Source organism: Crocuta crocuta, unplaced genomic scaffold (genome assembly GCF_008692635.1).
Source record: "Crocuta crocuta isolate KB4526 unplaced genomic scaffold, BGI_CrCroc_1.0 scaffold129, whole genome shotgun sequence".
NCBI classification, from domain to species: domain Eukaryota; kingdom Metazoa; phylum Chordata; class Mammalia; order Carnivora; family Hyaenidae; genus Crocuta; species Crocuta crocuta.
Genome location: NW_027551571.1, coordinates 14,372,969 through 14,395,057, shown reverse-complemented (window position 1 = coordinate 14,395,057; position 22,089 = coordinate 14,372,969). Strand labels below are relative to the sequence as shown.

The following is a 22,089-nucleotide window of genomic DNA, read 5'->3' as shown; positions in this document are numbered from 1 at the left end:
CTACTCACACTCTGCCTCTCTCTCAAAAATAAACATACGTTAAAAAAAACAGTATGCTTTTTGGGGGGACTCATTTCATAATGTATCTTTGACATTTCACATGTCTCTTAGACTCATTAGAGTCACTTTGCATTATTTAACAGTTTTTTTCTTCAAGTATGTCGTCTTCATTTCCATCCAAGTTACTTGACCTCTCAAGTGTTATGTAAAAATATCAAAACCTAGGATTGATTGAGGTTAATTGTGAAGATCTTCTCTAAGCAATATTTTGTTTTCCAAAATAAAGGAATTTCCTTAAGCAGTATTTCATTTCCCAGATGAATTGAGGAGACTTCATAAAGGCTCAAATATATCATGATTCTCTTTTGAGAGAATTTTAAGGAAAAAATATCTTGCCTCACATTTGCATGTATGTAAATTAAATATCCTATTTTGTCTTTTTGAGAATATATTCTCTGTGAGATCGTCAAAGAGCTAAAGCAGTCTTGCCCAGAAATATGTGGTAAATTTGTATGTCTAAATGCTGTAACCTAATTTCTGATCTTATCAGAAGATTTGAGGTAGGGTCTTTGAAGATTTCTGGGGATCTCTATTGATATTTTTTTTGAGCAAATTTCATGCAAAATGTAAAACTTGACTTTTCCTTAATATAGTTGAGTCAGTAATACTGTTCTTGATGCTGGTAAAACAAGCATATATAATTATCCCATGAAGTATGTGGACAAATAAGTAGTAAATATCCAAAAATGTTCATGTGGTTCTTGGCTCGACTGCTAGCTAAGTGACTTGTCTAATATCACTAGAAAAGTGTATGATTAAATTTATACCCCCAGGAAAAATAAATTACTAGATGTTGACAGTGATTAGTAGAAATTTATAATGCTTAATATTTGAAGGCTAAGGGTCTACTACAAATACTTAAGCTTGGATATAGGTATACCTTTTTCATGGATAAGAAGAGGCTTAACAGGGGCACTTGGGTGGCTCAGTCCCCTAGGAATTTGACTCTTGATTTCAGGTCATGATCTAGCATTTTGTGGAATTGACCCCCTGTTGAGTTCTGCATGCATGTGCAGGGGAGGGGCAGAAGAGAGGGGGAAGAGAGGATCAGAAAGCAGGCTCTGGGCCAACAGCAGCAAGTCTCATGTGGGCCTGGAACTCAGGAACCGCAAGATCATGTAAGACCTGAGCCGAAGTCAGACACTCAACCACACAGCTGCCCCAAAATGAAGATATTCTTAAGGATTTTAGTTCCTTCATGTTTGCAGTGGATACCCCTAATGCTCTGTAATTATCTGCATTAAAAACTATCCAAGGAGGATGACTACCAAGAATATTTCATAAGCAGCCTAAGTTACTCTTTATATTGGCTTATATTTAATTCAGTTTTCATGTAATTCTGTTGTTTTTGTTATTGACGCATAAGATAGCACTAGCCATCAGGTAATATGGAACTACTGTGGAAAAGTAGTGCCAATGGGAAGTTGTTATCAGTTATTTTATGTTGAATGTCTTCATTGGTATAGAAAGTCTGAGGAAGAGCGTTGTTCAAGGTCTCTCCATTAAAATGAGCATTTTGGGGGCTCCTGGTGGCTCAGTTGGTTAAGCATCCAACTTCGGTTCGGGTCATGATCTCAGAGTCTGTGAGTTTGAGCCCGCATCGGGCTCCCTGCTGTCAGCTCAGAGCCTGGTGCCTGCTTCTGTTCTGTCTCCTCCTCTCTCTGGCCCTTCCCCACACATGCTTTTGTCTCTCTCTGTCTCAAAAATGAATAAACGTTAAAACAAATTTAAAAAATATAAAATGAGCATTATGTATTAATAAGCATGAAGACATCTATATACAGTTACTATCCAGATATTAGCTGATTTCATGATTTGAGTTTACATTTCATACAGTTCTTTTTCATTCAATATGTATATTGAGCATTCAGATGGCTAAGACACAGTTCCTAGTCCCTTTGACTCCAGAGCTTAATTTCTACTATGGCCTTGAAATAGGACTAATTATATACTGTGAATTAGCATCATATCATAGTAGAAAGTGCTGTAGTACCATTTATTGTAGCTCTAAGTGGTTTCCCTCCAACTTATTTTTTATAGTAGGCATATGGTGAGGAATTGGATTGGATGTTATCTGAGAAAAATTAGTACATTTTTTTAAACTTTTTTTTTTTTTTTTGAGAGAGAGCACAAGTGTGTGTGTGTGGAGGGGGGGGGCAGACAGAGAGAGGGAGATAACAGAATTTGAAGCAGACACCAGGCTCTGAGCTGTCAGCACCTGAACCCATGAACTGTGAGATCATGACCTGAGCCAAAGTCAGACGCTTAACTGAGCCACCCAGGTGCCCTGAAAAATTATTCTTAATGATATAAATGTACTTATTAATGTATGTTCTTGGTTCTTTATACAAACTTGTTAAACTTTTGAATTATGTGTTAGTAAATATGAAAACTTAGAACTTAACCAATATATTGTTTGAGGTGCTTTGTCTGTTTTTCTCATGTAATTAGCAATAATGTTGCCTACAAAAAGTTGACCAATGCTTGTTAAATTTTTTTTTTAAGCTTATTTTGAGAGAGTGCACACCAGTGCAAGCATGGGGACGGGGCAGAAAGATAGGGAGAATGAGATAATCCCAAGCTCCCCACTGACAGTACCAGCCCGATACGGACTGAGCTATGAGATCATGACCTAAATCAAAATCAAGAGTTCGACACCTAACCAACTGAGCCACCCAGGTGCTCCTAATGCTCTTAAATTTTAGAATTTGATAACGTTGTTTTCTTTTGTTAGGAAACAAAGAACCACAAAAACTTTAATTCACACTTACCTCAGTATTTCACAGAGTCTTGGCCATAGAAAAGTGTCTATCATGTATCTTCTATATGAGCCAATTCCAATTGTTTATTAAGGGAAATAGTTTTGGAGGAGTTTCATGGTTTAATAATGTAAACAAAATTTGAAGAACCCCAAGCAGTACTATGCACCATAACTCTTGGATGCATTTTCTTCAAGTAATCAATTCAATATTCTGTAATGCATGCTAGATACTCTTGTTGCTTGTTAGGAGAAAATACTGTTTTTTCTAAGATCTAACGATTCTGGATAAAGATGTTAAATTCCTGTCTAGATTCTTTTCCCTTACCATCAGGTGGTATCAACATTTGTAACCGTGTAGGATAGTAGATTGGCATTTTGCAAAAATTTTGGAGTCCCACTTAACAGTGACCCCTGCTCCCTCAACTTTATTATTACTAAAATGGAGATTATTGGTTTGAGAGCATAACCGTGTTTACTTCCTGTCCTGTTGTTTTGTCCACTTTCTCTCTTCGTGATTGAGATAAATGGTAACACCCTAAACTGAAAAGCTGAGTTTGATTTTGTTTGGCTTGTTAAAGGCTTTTCCTCTTCACCTACCTAAATACATACATACATACATACATACATACATACATACATTTATTTATTTATTTAGTAAAAAAACCTTTTATTTATTTATTTTTACTGTNGAACCCGCCCGAACCCATGAACCGTGAGATCATGACCTGAGCCGAAGTCGGACACTTAACCGACTGAGGCACCCAGGCGCCCGTGAAATTTTTATTTTAAATGGGCATATGAATTTTAGAGAAATTAAGAGGAAAAAAACAATTCTTAATACATAAGCGCATACTAACCATTTCTGGTGCCCTTCATTCCTTGAGGATCTGAGTTTCCGTCTGTTATTTCAGTATTTCTTGAGGTGGAAGTCTGTTGCACAAAATTTTTTATCCAAAACCCTCTTTTTTTTACCCAAAGGATATTTCTACCAGCTAAGAACTTCTAGGTTGGCATTTTTTGAAGTGCAAAGTTAGTGGCCAGTCATATTATCTTTTCCCCTTTATGTAACCTTTTTCTTCTAGCTGCTTTCAGGACTTTCTCTTTGATTTTTATGGTGGGTATGGGTTTTATTTTCTTTTTCCTATTTTGCCTTGGGTTCACTGAATATCTTGAATCTATTAATTTTGTTTTCATCAGACTTGATGGAATTTCTTTCTGGTTATTGTTTCTTTAAATAATTTTACCACCTCATTTTCTCCTGTATTATTTTTTTCCCTCTCTCCAGATTAGAAATCTCTGTTCATCTATGTTTAAATTCACTGACCTCTTATTTCCAATCTATTATTAAATGCATCCATGAAATTTTAAAAAAAAAATTTTTTTAATGTTTTATTTATTTCTAGAAGAGAGAGAGAGAGAGAGAGAGACAGCGTGAGCAGGGGAGGGTCAGAGAGAGAGGGAGTCACAGACTCTGAAACAGGCTCCAGGCTCTGAGCTGGCAGTCAGCACAGAGCCCAACGCGGGGCTTGAACCCACGAATCACGAGATCATGACCTAAGTGAAAGTCGGACGCTCAACGGACTAAGCCACCCAGGCGCCCCGCATCCATGAAAATTTTAAAAGATATTTTTAATTACACAATTTCCACTTGTTTATTTTTATAGTTTTGCTTTCCTTGCTGTAANTGTTAATTTTTTGAGGAACCTCCACACTGTTTTCCAGAAGAGCTGCACTGTAATTTTGTATTTTTAAAATTTATTAGCATATTTTTTCTTTCATCTTTGAGCAAAGTTAACGATAGTTGCTTTAAGATCTTTGCTAATTCTAACCGTTGGGTCATCTTGGGGTTGGTCTTTATTATTTGATTTTTCCCTTTAGTGTGTATCTCATTTTCCTGTGTCTACATGGCTAGTAATTTTGGATTGTGTTCCAGACTTTATGATTGATACATTGAAAGTATTCTAGGTTCTGTTATGTTCCTATGGAGAATTGTTTTTGTTTTCATGGGGCTCAAACTCCAAATTCCTGTGACTTCTGTGATAGTCTGTAGCAGACATTGCTGCTTTGTTCTCTTAGCCTTAATTAGGCTGCTCAAAGTCTGCTCCACAGATATGTAGTTCAGGGATTGTCTAAAAATCTGAGTACAATTTATATACAGAATTTGGTTGTCTCCTTTCTGAGACTTCCTTCCTCAGTTTCCAGCATCTTTTGGCTCCCACCCTGGGCCTGTCCTCAGGAGAAAAAGCCATTTAAAAAACTCTGTGCCAGTCCTTTCTTGTAAGTGTAGACAATCTTCCAGTTTGTTTTTTTAGTTGTTTTCATTGCCTTCAAATTCTTTTCTATTTGCCAGAATTTGTAGTTATCTGCCAGAGGATTTAGGTTAATAGGACCTACACCTCTAATTACCTGGAAGTGTCTGTGACTCATTTAAACTTCAGCTCAGGTCACGATCTTTTGCTTCATGAGTTCAAGCCCCACATTGGGCTAGCTGTTGTCAGCATAGAGAGCACCTCAGATTGTCCACCTCTTTCTGCCCCTCCCCTATTTGTGCTCTCTCAAAAGTAAATAAAAATAGTAAAAAAAAATAGAGTTGGATACTTTGGCAACTGAACCAGCCAGGTGACCTTTAAATAGCTAACTTTTTTTTTTTTAATATTTTTATTTCTAGGAGAGAGAGAGAGACAGCGTGAGCAGGGGAGGGTCAGAGAGAGAGGGAGATACAGACTCTGAAATAGGCTCCAGGTTCTGAGCTGGCAGTCAGCACAGAGCCCGACGCGGGGCTCGAACCCACGACCGCGAGATCATGACCTAAGCGAAAGTCGGACACTTAACCGACTAAGCCACCCAGGCGCCCCTAAATAGCTAACTTTTGAATACTTGTACCCTGCTGTTTCCTATAATTCACCAGTAAGCCGTGTGGCAGGTGTTCCTGAAGAAATTGAGAAGAAAACAGTTTAGCTTACTTGTTCAGAGTTGTAGAGCTACTAAGCTGCCAGACTATAATTTGAATTCAATTCTATTTCCTAGTAAGCCACATTAAGGAGTTTGCACTTTATTCAAGGACTAAAATACAGGAGTTGCGTGAACAGAGTACAGTTAAGAAAGATGACTGATTACATTTGGGATTGTATGATTTGAAGACAGGAGAGAATTGCAGTATTCTAGGTAAGAGATGGTGGTAGTCTGAACAACCAGACAGATGGAAAAAGGTTAGATTTGAGTGAGGTGCAGGTGTAGGAGATTGCTATTAGTGGTTGGATATTGGTGTAAGAGAAGAAAGAATTAAGCTATAAATGGGGAATAAAGGAGAGTAAAGTTGGAATTTTACCCAGGGAATAGGAAAGAGATAATTGGAATTGTTTAAGAGAGAAATTGGGTTTATAAATATAAATGTTAGAGCGAGGGTCCCAGGCATATCTATAGTTTTCAGAGCAATGAGAGTGGATGAGATTCCTCAGGATGAGGGATAGAGAGACTGCCTTGGATAGATTACTAAAGGAACACTAGAGTTGAAGAGACCAATGGGGATCTGTCAAGCCTGAGAAAAAGCAGCAGGACACATTGGAAAGTAGAAGGAAAAATTCTAAGAGACAAAGTGGCAGCAGAGAACATTATTACTGGAAGGGAGGGGTGCCTTGTAATGTCAAATACTACAGAGTTTTAAAGAAAGAGAGAACCTGTTGGGGAAATTAATAGGATTGTATTGCAAAACCCAAAAGCTGAAGGCTGTGAATTTGTAGTGGCTTCAGTATTGTATGGTGTTCTCCAGCAGTACTTAACCTTAGAAGGCAAAGGGCCCTCTAACTCAAGAACACATTAATTCTCATATGAATGATAAACAATTTAAACTGTTAGAAATGAAAAGATTAAAAAAATATGTTTTAGTTGAAGGAGAAGGGAAAGGAGTTACTCTTAAGGAAATTTCAATATTTAATTGCTCTCACAGCTGATTGTTTCTTTGAGGTTGAACTGGATCACCGTTTACATATTTTCAGTGAAAATTTTAAATCAGTGGTAGGAGATCTACAAATGTTGAGAAATTCTGAAAAATATTAACTGAAATAATGTAAAACAGTAATTTTGTAATTGGAACAACATAAAAACAGGCTAACTATACTTTTATTTTTNAGTAATTTTGTAATTGGAACAACATAAAAACAGGCTAACTATACTTTTATTTGAGCTTGTTTCCTTTATTCTTTACTTTCTATTTTGTTCAACCAGTAGTGGTTTCTCTGGGCACACAGAATAACTCAAGAACCTTTGACCCCCACAGGGTTTTATTTTAACGTGGATTGCTGTTATGTGCTCTATATAGGAAAATCTGTCTTCATAGAGAAATTGGTTTTTGCCCATCTCAGCTCATGGTAATGGCATTAATAGCAGTATCATATAAAAATATTTGATGCAGTCTATTTAAATTTTTCATCCTGATTTTTGTTTTTGTTCAACAGGTTTGATCTGTGGATGAAATGAATCATGATTTTCAAGCTCTTGCATTAGAATCTCGGGGAATGGGAGAGGTAAATACTTACGAATACTAAGAATGTATATACCTTACTTTATTTGAGCTCTTAAGATTTACATTTTTTTAGCCATAAATATTCTTGAAAATGGTGGTTATATCTTCTACATGATGTGGGTTTTTTAAATCTCAGATTATACAGTTCTGTAGTGATTTTCAGCTTTTTTTTTTTAACCTCTAGCAGTAATTTTAAGTGAGATTGTATCTAATTGATTTGATTGACTTGGTTTAGATAATGTTATATATTTTGGTAATGAGCCATAATTACTTTGATTAGAAAAGAGCCTTTCTTGATCCTTGTCCTGCTGTTTTATATATGTATGCTGTTTGCTTTAGCCACACTTAATTGTTCACTATTCTCTCTTCCAAAAATTTCTCCTTATTCACTGTTTGCTTAAAAAACTTCTAATCCTCTACAAGACTGTACTGAGAAAGACTCTTATCTGTTGTCCCATTGCTATCTGCAGTAGAATTAATTACTTCCTCTTCTGACTTCTCATAGATCTTTATATATACTTTTATTATATTGTTACAGTTTGTTTTATATTAGTCTTTTCTATAGATTGTTCGCTTTGAATAACTGGCACACAGTTAGCACTCTGAGTTTTTTAATAAATTTTATCAGTCCTGTTAATATATGATTTTAGAAAAAAAAATTTTTTGTTGGGGCATCCCATTTAACTACACCATCACATAAATTAAGGCATCAAAAATGATTGAGTTTTCCATATACATAAAGAATATTTAGAAAACTTTAATTGATTATGAAAACCCTTGTGGTCACATCTTTATTTTGTCATGTTCTATAATACTAACATAGTGTGGACTTTGGTAATAGAACATAACAGTGAACAGACATGAGATGTGTAATTAACTGCTTGCTCCTGGAGATTATTTTACTTTGGTAGATAGCGACCTTCATGAGACTCACTCCATCCAATGCTGTGCTCTTCAGATGCAGAAAAAGAGTCCAGTCACTCCTCTGGGCCACAAGAGGGCACCCTGCAGCTAGCTAACCCTTCCCTTCTCCAGAACAGCGTTTTCCAAAGAGTTTGTCATTTTCAGAGGACTGATTTAAGGGTGAGTTAAGGTGCTTAAGCATAAGTATTGCGAAAGTACACTTGTTAGTCGAGTGTATAAGGTAAAATTCTGGTCCCTAAGAAAGATTTGAAAGAAGGAATGATTTTTTAGTTAAAAAACAAAAAAACCCCACAGCTTCACTGCAGTGCAGTGGCTGCTTAGACATTATTTACACTGTGGGTGAATAAAACGAAACAGTTGAAAAATGCTTCCGTTTTGTTCCCTGCTGCTTGTTTTCTTTGGTCTTTAGAAAGCAGAGTAATCCAGGTTTGAACAGTGTTTTCGCCTGGTCTGTGACAAACTTGAACTCAGTGATTTCTTTAAGGGCAAGTAAAGCTATACCAGTAACTTCATTCTCTTCAGACCCCCAGCACTTTACTTCCTAGATCTACATTGTGTGTGTGTGTGTGTGTGTGTGTGTGTGTGTGTGTGCGCGCGCACGCGTGTATTTACAGATTGGCTCATTGTCCTCCCCTTCTAAATAATACTTGATAAATGTAAAGACATCTTTGCAGTTAAAAAAAAATGTCATGATCAGAAATAGTAGTTGGAAGAGTTTGGTTAGTTATTTGGGGGTGGAGGAGGTATATTTGAGGTTTTTGGAAAAAAGACAAGCTGGATTGAATAGTATGTTAATCTAAACTTAAATCTAGGCCTTCTTAATGGAAATTTCAGATAACCTAGAATAAAAGTGGCTAGGGTTTAGACTGACTGCTCTTTTGGGCAGGTAGCAATAGGTCACTGCTTCTATGACCTTCAGTAGAAATGTATTTTTAAATAAGCTTGTTATTCACTAATTAAGTTTTTTTTTTCCTTAACAGTTTACCAACTAATTCTGTTACCTCTAAGAGATAGCTAAGAAACCTACTCAGGTTTCAGCCTCTGGGTTCTCTCTCCCACAAGCCTTTCTATCTTTCCTCATCTCACAGGCAGCAGGGAACCTTCTGGGATTTCCTTCTTTGCCTGTCTCTCTCTCACCAGTCTTCTCCTCCTTTCCTGACAGGTGAGGTTTTTTGTTTTTGTTTTATCCCAGAATTCATTCATTTTAATAAATTAAAAGTAGCCCTGAGTTTTTGGCTCTTGAGTTTTCTAAAATTGCTTGTTTATTTTTTAATATGACATCCTTTTTTAATGGATTGCCCTATTCTTGAATTTTTCTTCAAAAATCAAATTTTCTTTATTATGTCTTAAGTTGTCATAAATTTCTCATGTACAAAGCACTGCATTACATATAGGGCTAATTTCAAATGCACTGGGTTTTGCAGATCATGATGTCTTTATTGACCCATCGCCAGAAGGGCAGTCTTTTCTACTTGGTCATCCAGAAATGGGGACAGATGTGTGTTCATCCATTCATAAACTCACTCTTTCCATGTTTTTCCATAGCATGTTTTTGCAAAAGACTTACTGATTTGTATTGTGTCATATGGCTTAAAAAGAACAAAGCTAATTCATAGAAGGTTGGACCTAGCTTCATTAGTATAGTATTTTAAAACTACAGTGTATTATTATATACACACACAGTATGTTCCTGTTTATTTTGTAATTGGGGGAAAGAGACCCCTGTCTGAAATTCTTTAGGGAACCTAGAATTTAACTTTAAATCACTGTGTTAATGTATACTATTTGGGGATTAATCATAGCTTAGTATGGATTAGTCATAGCTTAGTATGATAAATAATGTCCCCTCTTTTGTTTTCTGACATAGTAATATTTAAATATTATGTACAGAGATCCGAGGTGGTGTAGTAAAGTGGAATGCTGGATAGAGGAGAAAGTAGACTTATGTTTTCTCTCCGATCTATCACTATCATTATGACTCCGAGTAAGACTGACTTTCTTTGAAGAGAGTATTAAGAATAACTTTTGTATGAGTTACATAAAGCTCTCGTGTTCTAGGTCTGATCTGAGCTTTTAGGGATAACTGGAATAGAAGCCAGCTATTTGAAATAGTGTTTAAACAACAATTGTAGTTTTGTCTACATACATCTTTATCTTAATTCTTAAACTTTGTCCACTGTAATGATTACCCACATTATATGGGGTGAATATCATGATAATATAAAGTTTTTAAAATGTTGAGTTTTGACAGAGTGTGCCATGCATGTGTACGTGGGGGAGAGGCAGAGAGAGGGAATCCCAAGTAGGCTTAGTGCAGAGCCCAACGTGGGGCTCTGTCCCATGAACCATGAGATCATGATCTGAGCTGATGTCAAGATTCGGGCAGTTAACTGACTGAGCCACTCTGGCACCCCTAAGCTTTTTAATTATATCTAGTGGTGTTCTAATACTGGTAATTTTCAGAAATATTGATGAATTAGACTGATTGAAAAGACCCATCTTCTATAGTAGTTAAGTGTAAAGAGAATGGACCTTAGAATTATACAGGTGATGGGTTCAAATCCTGTTGCTGCCATTTACTAGTCATATGTGTAGCCTTGCTTCTGAGTCCTTGTGCAGAATGAAATGGTGCTAGGCATCTGCTCTTTGTTTCATGTTCCTCCTATGATAACTCAAATAAATAAATTGGAAAAAGAGGCAAATAGCTATAGACAAGTTTTGTATTGAATAATAATACCATAGTCCTTTAAAATAATCAGCCAGTTAAATGTTGCTGGCCAGTTTGTTACTTATGTTTTATAATAAGTATTAAAAGGTTCCTATTTTTGGTGGCAAAGAGATACATTAATTATGTGTCTGTTATATGCTTGGTACTATTCTAAGCAGTTTACTTATGCTATTTCATTCTTGCCTCATAGAAACTATAAGAGTATTTTTATTATTATCCTTAACAGTTGAGGAAACTGAAGCTCACAATGGTTAACTGGCCATTATATATAGATCATATATAGTGGTGATTGAATAGCATAAACTCATGAGTGGCTTGACTCTTTACAGTACTCCTTCCTATTGAAAGTGATGATATCTAATGTTTCTGGTGATATTAAAGGATGTTAGGAATGGAAAAGATTTGGGGAAGTGATATAATTTGAAAAAATGAAGTACTGATATCTTATATTAATAGAAAGAAATTAAAGTCTGGAAAAGCACCATTGTGGGGTTCAAGGGAATTACCCTGTCTTTTGTTTTCTACACATTTAGTTATTAGCGTCTATGCCTGTCTTTTATGAACTTCCCTTATAAAGAGAGTCACCTTAATATCCTAATTTGCCCAGATAGTCCAGATACATATTTGTTGTCATGGCATAAATTTTAATAGCACCCCTTTCCTCAGAAGTGTCCCAGTTTGGATATTATATGAACATCTTAATGTAAAACACTATATCGTAGATACAAAGCCTTTACATCCTTTTAATTCTTGGGATTATGTTAATTTGGTTTTGTGATTTTATGTAATAATTTGTATTAATCTGAAATGTAAGTGTACCTCATAGTATAGATTCCTGTAGGGAATACTATCAGGCAGTATGCTAAAGTGTTGACTGATATCTTTGAAGATGGGGAGGGCAATCCATAAATCTTTTTGAAAGAAAGAACTAATAAAATGGTGGACAGTTAGGGGATGAATTTGTATGTTCATGCAATCATTTCTGAGTTGGAAAGATAAAGGTGCAGGTTAACAAGAAATACTGAGTTGCTTGACCTTGGTTTAAATTTTTTGTGAAATTGGGAACTAATATGAAGTAGTACTGGATAGTATATTTTATATNCCCTGAGCTGGCAGTTAGCATAGAGCCCGACGCGGGGCTTGAACCCACGAACCGTGAGATCATGACCTAAGCAAAAGTCGGACGCTTAACCGACTAAGCCACCCAGGCGCCCCCATGCTTCCCCATTTCTGTTACCATAAAAAGAGTCTCTAGGGATAAATCTCCATTTTTATTGCTATTCCAGCCAGTGTACTGCACACATTTTTTTCCCCCTTAGTGGTCTATCTTGAATTGTTGCCTTCCCATGTGTTTAGTTCATTTTAACTTTTCTTGGTCACAAGCTAGTAGTTTCTCTGAAAGTATTTGGAATCAGTGTCTAAACTATCGCAAAAAGTTGTTTCTAGAATGTTGGTGTAGGCCTTTGTTAGAAGTATTAATTTTACTAACTCCTGTGCCTGTTAATAAATGTTTGGAAAATGAAGATATTCATAGCACAAAAAGTAGGCACATTGGATAAGTGCTTAATATAGTTTTTTTCTAGCTTTTAAAAAAATTTTTTTTAATGTTTATTTTTGAGAGAGAGAAAGCAGGAGCAGGAGAAGGGCAGAGAGAGAGGGAGACACAATCTGAAGCAGGCTCCCTATCCAAAGTGTCAGCACAGCCTGACTTGGGGCTCGAACCCAAGAGCTGTGAGATCATGACCTGAGCTGAAGTCTGATGCCCAACTGACTGAGCCAGCCAGGCACCCCTCTAGTTGTATTTTTTTTTTAATTTTACTTAAAAATTTTTTTTAACTTTTTAAAATTTATTTTCGAGAGAGAGAGAGAGACAGAGTGTGAGTCGGGGAGGGGCAGAGAGAGAGGGAGACACAGAATCTGAAGCAGGCTCCAGGCTCTGAGCGGTCAGCACAGAGCTGGACACGGGGCTCGAACTCACAAACTGCGAGATCATGACCTGAGGCAAAGTAGGCCGCTTAACCAACTGAGCCACCCAGACACCCCACTACTGTGTTTTTAAAGCAGTCATTTATGAGCTTCTCTACTAAAGCACTACATGGAACTTTATCACAAAGACTTCCTTAAAGAGTTCTGTTATTTCTGTTACTTTAGAAGGTTAGTTTTAGCCACTTCTGTGTCAGGGATGACTGCTTCTATTAAGTTTCTAAAACTTTATTCTCAGTTTATTTGTTACTTATATTTTGATATTGAAACTTTTTTCATGATATATGGAATAAAAACATTTCTTTATTCTCTCAGGAACCATTTTTTAATGGTATTTTTAAGTATTAACTTGGGTTTTACTGTGCATAAATGTTATTTAAATATATTAAGTACAGTGTTTTAGTATTATCAGCTTTACATTCTGTTTAAATATTTAAAAACCATTTATAATGAGATTAAAAAAGGTTATAAAGGAACAGAGGTTGCATTTTGCTGGGATTTTTGTCAGAGCAGATTATTTAGAATGTGCTTTAAATAAAAATCATTTGCAGCCCAGAATAATCCTAACATGGAAAAACTTTTCTTTTAAAAACAGTACAAGTTGGTTTCCTTTAAAATTAAATACATTTAATTTAGCAAAAAATCTGTAGATTGGGAACATGCCCAAATTGAACTTTCCCCCCCTGCCTTCAAAGCTGCTTCTGGCTTTTTATTTTGGTTAATAGTACTACCATTTACCTAATTACCCAAATTAAAAATTTTTACCCTTTTTATTAATCCCCTCCTCATTTGTAATCATACTCCTATTGATTCCCCTAAATGTCTCTTACACCATATTATTTTTTCAGTTCTTTTGGTCAGTATCCTCTTATAGTCTACCATCTTGCCCTGTTGTAATTCTGCTAAACTGATTTCTTTGTCTGTAGTCTAGAATATCCATTTTCTTAAAGCTTATAACGTGAGTTGTTTTCTAAAACAAACAACCTCTCTGGATTCCCTTTACTTTGATGAAATGTGCTATTTCTTTAGCTTATTTTGATGGCTCCTGAGAATCTGACCTAGAAAGTTTTACCAGTATCAGTTTTGACATTCCCACATCTGGTCATCCATCTCATACCTTGTACACACAGTGCAGTTTATCAGGTTGTGCCTTTGTTCATGATTTACTGTATTGTCCTCCCCTTCCACTCAAAACTTTCAACCCCTCTCCCCCGTTTTATTTCTCAGACTCAATTCAGGTTTTACTAAGTGCTTTGTATTACATTTAGTTTGTATGTTTTTGAGCTCTCTGAAAATGAGGTTACCATGCCTTAAGGAGACCAACACAGGTAAAAGATTAGTGATAGAAGTATATACAGGTTTAATTATGAGCCCTAGAAGAATGGGTACCTGATCATGGGCTGAGAGGGAGGAGATCACTTAGGAATACTTACTAAATGCTACGTGCACGTCTTAGAAAACCAGTCTGTACTTTTCAAACATATCCCCAGTCCATCTTCCCTGAGTTTCAGGGAAGGTAGAGAGTAGAGGTTTGGATGAGTAATAAAGTATCATTAGGAGTTAGCCAAAATATACATATTGAATAATCTGTGAATCATTGTATCAACACAATTTTTATGTGCTGTATGTGTCATATATCTGGTAGAGCATGGAGCTTCGAGATTATCTCAGAAGTGTTTGAGGTTCCTTTCTATGTGTCTTCCACCATTCATAGGTTCCTGATTTGGAATTGATAGCTGGCTAGCATTCCAGACCTAGGAAGAGTTGTGAAGTTCACTTCCATTGAATAAGTGAAGTAAAAGTGAACATACATTTTCTGCCATGGCAGCTGTGGTATAAGAGGTGATTCGAGGGCAGTATTTGGAAGTAAAGGAAAAGTTTCCATTTTTTGTATAGAATTTTTTTATCACATTATCTATATTGAATAAGAAATTTAGTACTTTTTTTTGAAAAAATTTATGTAGAAAGAAAATCACATGATAGTAAAGCCATTTGAAAAAATATAGAAAAGTCCAAGGTGGATTTTGTTTAGTGTTCATGTCTAGAATTATTAGAGCCAGTACCCAAACATAAGTGAGGAGTTATTTTATCGTTAAAAATACAAATTGGAAAATACTTCATTCTGAATTTTCCTTAGCATTGAAAACTAACTTGTACATACCAGTGGTAAGTTTGCTTTCACCCATGTAGAATTAGAATAAATTTGTAATCAGAATGATACTTAATCACTTTTTCCCTCCCAAATAGCTTTTGCCTACCAAAAAGTTTTGGGAACCTGATGATTCAACAAAAGATGGACAAAAAGGCATATTTCTTGGGGATGATGAATGGAGAGAGACTGCATGGGGAACTTCTCGTAAGTTATTGGTGTATGTGTAAGAATTATTAGCTTACTAGAATTTTTTTAAACCGTGTTAACACCCAGACAATATTGGAGCAAATTTCTGATGTCTTTGTCGCAGATTTTATAAGTCATTGTAATGTACATTTTTTATTGATGCACATTTTTTATTAACCCTTATCTAATCTACTTAATAATTGGAAGTGTTGTCAGAGTAAAGTATGTTACTAAGTTTTATTTGAAGTTAAATAAACTTCAGCCCCAGGCACTTTGGGGTGCCTGGTTGGCCTACTCTGTGGAATGTGCAACTCTTGATCTCAGGGTTGTGAGTTTAAGCCCCTTTTTGGGAGTAGAGATTGTTTGAAGATAAAATCTTTAAAAGAAAATGAAGTTAACTCTGATTATAAAATTCTGAGTGTTCATTAAAAGAGGACACATTAACAGGAATTTTCAATTTTCAATTGTATTAGAACAGTGACTGATTTATCTAATTTGCAGCTCAGTCTAGCTTTAGTTGACATTTGCCATACCCAGAAAGGAAATAAACTCCCTGTAAGGTAAATTCCTAGAAAGGAAGCAGACTTTGCAGACTTTGAATGTTTTTGATATCCACAAGTAATGGAGAGAAATTTAGAAACCAAGAACTTTAAGGGAGAAGGAACTGGTATGTAAGGAGTACAACTCGCAGAAGTAACCATGTTTATAGGAAAATTAAAGAGCATAGCCTTATTCTTTTTTTTTTTTTAAATGTTTTATTTATTTCTAGGAGAGAGAGAGAGAGTGTGAACAGAGAGAGAGGGAGTCACAGACTGAAACAGGCTCCAGGCTCTGAGCTGGCAGTCAGCACAGAGCCCGACGCAGGGCTTGAACCCACGAACCGCGAGATCATGACCTAAGCGAAAGTCGGACGCTTAACCGACTAAGCCACCCAGGCGCCCCAGGCATAGCCTTATTCTTAAAGTAGTATTGATTATATTTTGAAATGTTTCTCACTCGTAAAATTTGCAATATATACACATGCAACTGTCAGCATGTATTTTACAAATAAGTTTTCTCTTTTTATAACAATTCATTGCAGCTTGTGAAAGCTGTACAAAATTACCACGTTAAGATCTGAACAAATTTCTGGATAGTTATCAAAATAACCTTAAATTTTGAGTTAAGTAAATAACTAGGTGTTTCTTTATTCTACAGTCATTAAAATACAATAAAAGATTGCAAAAGTCTTTTGTATTTAAATTTAAATAATTGCCAAAACGTTAGGTAGTACTAGGAAATTCTAGTGATTAACAAATACTCTTATAGTAAAAATTGAGAAAGTTTGAAAACTTTGGTAGCTACTAATTTAGACTGAAATTTTCTTAAAATACTGGGAATTTTCTTTGAAGTCAGTCAGTATGTAATATATGCCAGGTTTGGAGAATATAAGGGTAAATGAGATATCCTTGCCCTCAAAGAATTTTTTTTTTTTCAGGATTTGAATTAACCTATATTACATATCATTCTCATAATTTAAAGTATTCCGTTATTTAGAGTGGGACACATTTTTCCCACAAAGACCACTTTCTATGCTAAAATTACATGTGCTTGAAAAGTTGAATGGTAGACCTGTTTTGATTTTTGTTTTGAAGATTGAGTGGTTAATTACTTTATTTACCAGAATCAAATAGTTTTTTTTTTTTTTAAATGTTTTATTTATTTCTAGGACAGAGAGACAGCGTGAGCAGGGTAGGGTCACAGAGAGAGGGAGTCACAGAATCCGAAACAGGCTCCAGGCTCTGAGCTGACAGCATAGAGCCCGATGCGGGGCTCGAACCCATGAACTGTGAGATCATGACCTAAGCGAAAGTCGGACGCTTAACCGACTAAGTTACCCAGGCGCCCCTCAAATAGTTTTTTAAAGCATTCCAAAGCAAAGCATCTTGAGCACAACATGGTAATGAAAGATAATTTTCAAGATGGATGGTTGGGAAATATTTTTGGTATGTTATATTTGGAGGACAACTTGTACCGGCAGTAAAACATTTAAGCAACATATTTATATATTTCTTTTAGTGTCAGGTTTGTATTTTTAATTTCTTGTATCACTTCCTCTTGAAACTTGTTTTTAAGCTGTATGGATAAAATTTTGAAGATGAATATTAGTCTTTACCTGGAGACATGTGAAAATTGGGAATAGCACGAAAAGTTCAGAAATTATTTTGTTTATAGAACATTTATTGAGGGGCGCCTGGGTGGTTCAGCCAGTTAAGTGTCCGACTTTGGTCAGGTCATGATCTTACGGTTGATGAGCTCAGAGTCTGGAGCCTGCTTGGATTCTGTGTCTCCCTCTCTCTCTGCCCCTCCCTCGCTCATGTTCTGTCTCTCAAAAATAAACATTGACAACAATTTAGAATAAAACATTTCTTGAATACCAGATATGTACAAATATGAATAAAGGAATTACAGGGTTTACAAGAATAATGTCCTAAAGCAGTCGTTACTAAAGATTCTTTATATGACTGCAGGAGACTATCATATAGTTGATTTCTCTGAAACTGTCTTTTCCACCTTCATGTTTACCTGTTTTTTGCTCACTTTAACTCTTTATTCTCCCTATCACTTCCTTTGGGATTCACTCTAAGACTGACAAGGATTGATGCCCCTTTTTTCTGTTTTCATACTTTCCTTGATTATTTTTTACTGCTGCTCTTTTACTTTATTATGATTACCTTCTATTAAACCTATAATCTCTTTGAGGGCAGGGACTTTCTTGTTTGTTCTTAGATTCCCCATACATAGCACAACGCCTAACATACAGGAGGCTGTAAATCAACATTTGAACTATGTGAATGAATGAGTGAATGATTGAACGAAAAAATATGATGACTGATCTCTTGTGGATAAAGATCCTGTAATGCAAATGTTTTAATATGCTTTAACAAAAGTAGCAGTCATTTCAGAAACCTACAGTTAATGAAGTGATGACTGAGTACCTCCAGTATAGTTCAGCACTTTAAGGACTAATTTTGAATATTGTGTGTGGTCACAAATGAACCAGAGGCAGCTTATTGGTTTCTTTGGAAAAATTTTTTTTGGCATATCTAAAATGTTCTTTCAAATGTTTCATTATATTTGTATCTCAATTTGTTCTCTAATCTTAAATACTGCCTTTTCTTTTTGTCATAAAAACAAACAATGTAGAAAAGGCACTTATGTCAGGTAAATATTAATCTTCAGATGACAGTTTGTACACCAAGAGGTGAAAATTCTGTGATATTAACTGATTTTTTTTTTTTTAAGTTTTACTTATTTTGAGAGAGACAGAGACACTGTGAGCAGGAGAGGGTTAGAGAGGGAGAGAGAATCCCAAGCGGACTCTGCACCCTCAGGGCAGAGCTGGACACAGGGCTGAAACCCATGAAACCATGAGATCATGACCTGAGCTGAAACTGAGTTGGATGCTTAACCAACTGAGCCACCCAGGCACCCCTTAACTGAATTTTTCAAACTCATTTGTTTGTGTTTATAGTGGCACAACCATGTGTTCTAAATCTGCCCAGTATATAACTCTTTTAAGGAGTACCTCTGCCAATTTAGGAGTTATTTTTTATTCTTCTAGGTTTTACTTTAATAATTTGTTTTGAATTATTATGAATCACAAAGAGAGCTTTAACATTTTAATGAGATGCTTAAAGGCAGCTGAGCCTTCAGGTTAATGTTTGTCTCCACTAACCTTTCTGGTTTGACTGTTGTTCACATTAGCTTTTATTATTATTTTTTTAACCAAATGGCTCTTTTTATCTGTATTCCCAAGAAATGTGCCTAGGCTGGTGAGTCTCAATAGCATAAAGAGCCTTCTTTTTTTTTTTTTTTTTAAATGTTTGTTTAATTTTGAGAGAGCAAGAACGTGAGTGCACAAGCGTGAGGGAGGAGGGGCAGAGAGAGGGAGACACAGAATCTGAAGAAGGCTCCAAGCTCCGAGTTGTCAGCACAGAGATGAATGTGGGGCTCAAACACGAGAATTGTGAGATCATGACATGATCCACTACAGGCGCCCTTGAAGAGCTTTTTATAAAGATTATAAAAACAATATGCTGATTTTTAAAAAATTCAGTATGTAAATGTAAATAAATTTTGGTTAGCTTAAAAGTACAAATGTATAATCATGTTTTTTCTTCCAAACAACAGACCATTCAATGTCCCAGCCTATTATGGTACAGAGAAGATCTGGACAGGGTTTTCATGGAAACAGTGAAGTAAATGCAATACTGTCTCCGCGATCAGAAAGTGGAGGCCTTGGTGTGAGCATGGTAGAATATGTATTAAGTTCTTCTCCTGCTGATAAATTGGATTCTCGATTTAGGAAGGGAACTTTTGTAAGTATTTTGAATAAAGAAATATTTAATAATTACTCAATGGTTATCTGGTTATATTTAAGTCAGTTTATTTTTCTGGTTTTTCCAAGAGCTAATGGAAATTTTATAACTATTGGAGCTCTTGTTTTCTTCTCTTCGCTACTTCTTCAAATACATGAAATAGTAGAACCACTGGGAATATAATCTTAGCCATGTTATAAAAATCAAATCATATGAATGAAGAATTTGCAAGATTAAATTTGTTTGCTCGTGGAAATGCTTGATGTGAAAGTAACCGAACAAAATTATCTATGCATTAAGTAAAATATTAATCTCCTCTGTGGTGTTAACTGCTTTTCCAGCACCGCTATAGTTAAGGTTGCCTTAGCCCTTCTGTTATAAATTACTGATTTGTGCTCAGTTTTTTGGCCTTTGATAAATTAGTTGATTACAAAACTAAAATAAGATTCAATGCTTTTATTGTTTACATGCACTATAGCATAGCATAAGGTCACCTTACGGTGCCTTTTTTTGGTGTTTTATTACATATTCAGAATCAGATTCTTTTTCCTCAGGGCACTAGAGATGCTGAAACAGATGGACCTGAGAAAGGAGATCAAAAAGGCAAGGCTTCTCCATTTGAGGAGGACCAAAGCAGAGATCTTAAACAAGGAGATGATGATGATTCTAAAATAAATGGCAGAGGTTTGCCAAATGGAATGGATGCCGATTGCAAAGATTTTAAGTAAGACTTTAAACTTTCTCAAGAAGAAAAGCATATCTCTTTAGGGATGAGTACTACTTTATTAGCTAATGTGATTGATTTAGACACTTCAAATTTTGGTTTATTTTATTTCCCTTTGTACCTTGCGTTAATCCAGGAAATGATTATTTTTTTCATGAGGAATATTAGTTGATTATGAACGATTTTTTTAAAAATAATTCAGTAGAATAGTCTCTGAAACAGTGCCTTGCATTAAAGGAGTAATGTTAGATGTTGCTATTACCTTTCTCCTAATATGGTAGTCTAAACTTTTTCCTGTCTGCTAAAATTTAGTGAATTTTAGGTTTAATCTGTGACTTTTCTTGAAAAGCTTCTCTTGGGGTTGCTCTTGAGGACCTTTTTGTGGAGTTTCCTCTGTCTTCTATCCCTGTATTATATCCCCTCTCCCCCATTTAACTTTTTTTTTTTAATTTTTTTTTTAATGTTTTTATTTATTTCTAGGAGAGAGAGAGAGAGAGACAGCGTGAGCAGGGGAGGGTCAGAGAGAGAGGGAGTCACAGACTGAAACAGGCTCCAGGCTCTGAGCTGGCAGTCAGCACAGAGCCCGACGCGGGGCCCGAACCCACGAACCGCGAGATCATGACCTAAGCGAAAGTCGGACGCTTAACCGACTAAGCCACCCAGGCGCCCCTCCCCCATTTAACTCTTAATCTTGGAAATGAGGAAACATAATTAGCTTAGGAGTTGTAATCTATCTTCTCTATAAATATGAATTTGTGCTAATACTTAATATTCCTAAAATTAGGAAGCAAGGAACATATTAGAGATCTCAAAAGTTAGTTTCAAGCTTAGAATTCTTTAAGTTGTAACTTTTTATTTGTGTCTTTATGCCAGTAAATATTTTCTTCTAGCCTTTGTCTCAAATTAGGCAGTGTATATCTACCTAGATATTAGGGAGTTGTTTCTTCATACTGAATTCCTATACTTTATACTGCAATAATCAGATGCTTTGGGGCTTACACCTGAAAATGAGTGGTTTCTTTGAGGTCTTGTGAACCATAGAATCTCCCTTAACTGAGTGTAATCATATATGTGGGTGGTTTGTGTTTACATTTATTGCCTTTAATTGTCTAAAGCAGAGTAAAAATGCTTCTTAAAAAGTGTCTTTTGTATCTGTTCTAAGTGCAAAACAGCATCCAGAACCAAGTAAACCTCTTTGACAAGAAGAAAATTTAATGCTTTTCAATTTGTTTTAGAACCTTATCCTGATTTTGCTTTTCTACAAATACCTAATCTGAGATTTAGTTAAGGGTATGTATTTAAAACTGAGTTGATTATGGGCCCTTCAGAATATGCATTTATAATTGAAGTGTTAATCCACCATTAACTATAGCAAGAAAATAGCACCACTTGATAGCACAATTCCTTTTTCTATTATATTCTCTATTGCTATATTAGAGTTGTTTGTATGAAAGGCTATGCTTCTCCGTGTTAATACGGACTTTTACATTTATTAAAATTAAAATAATTTTATTCCATTAAGTTTGGGGTATGTATTTAAAATTGCTTACAAAATATTTTAAATACAGTATTGTATTTGATAGTATACGAATGTGTGAGACTCATAGTGACCATATGGCCACAACTATGCTAACACATCATTAATATGTACATTAATGATACACTGTCAGTATATAAAAACGAGTGTA

General features: G+C 35.6%; 1 protein-coding gene across 7 annotated transcripts in view; it reads left to right on the top strand.

Moving 5' to 3' along the window:
* PUM2 (pumilio RNA binding family member 2) overlaps window positions 1–22,089 on the top strand; it is a 97,383-nt gene that overhangs the window by 12,752 nt on the left and 62,542 nt on the right. For 6 of the 7 annotated variants that reach the window (XM_077751064.1, XM_077751067.1, XM_077751066.1 and 3 more), the window contains exons 2-5: window positions 7,276–7,344; window positions 15,226–15,334; window positions 19,490–19,677; window positions 20,232–20,401. In XM_077751064.1, the coding sequence (XP_077607190.1) occupies window positions 7,294–7,344; window positions 15,226–15,334; window positions 19,490–19,677; window positions 20,232–20,401 (518 nt within the window). In that variant the 5' untranslated portion in view covers window positions 7,276–7,293. Of the gene's footprint in view, window positions 1–7,275; window positions 7,345–8,329; window positions 8,427–15,225; window positions 15,335–19,489; window positions 19,678–20,231; window positions 20,402–22,089 lie in introns of those variants that run through there. The other variant, XM_077751068.1, reaches the window with a different exon arrangement.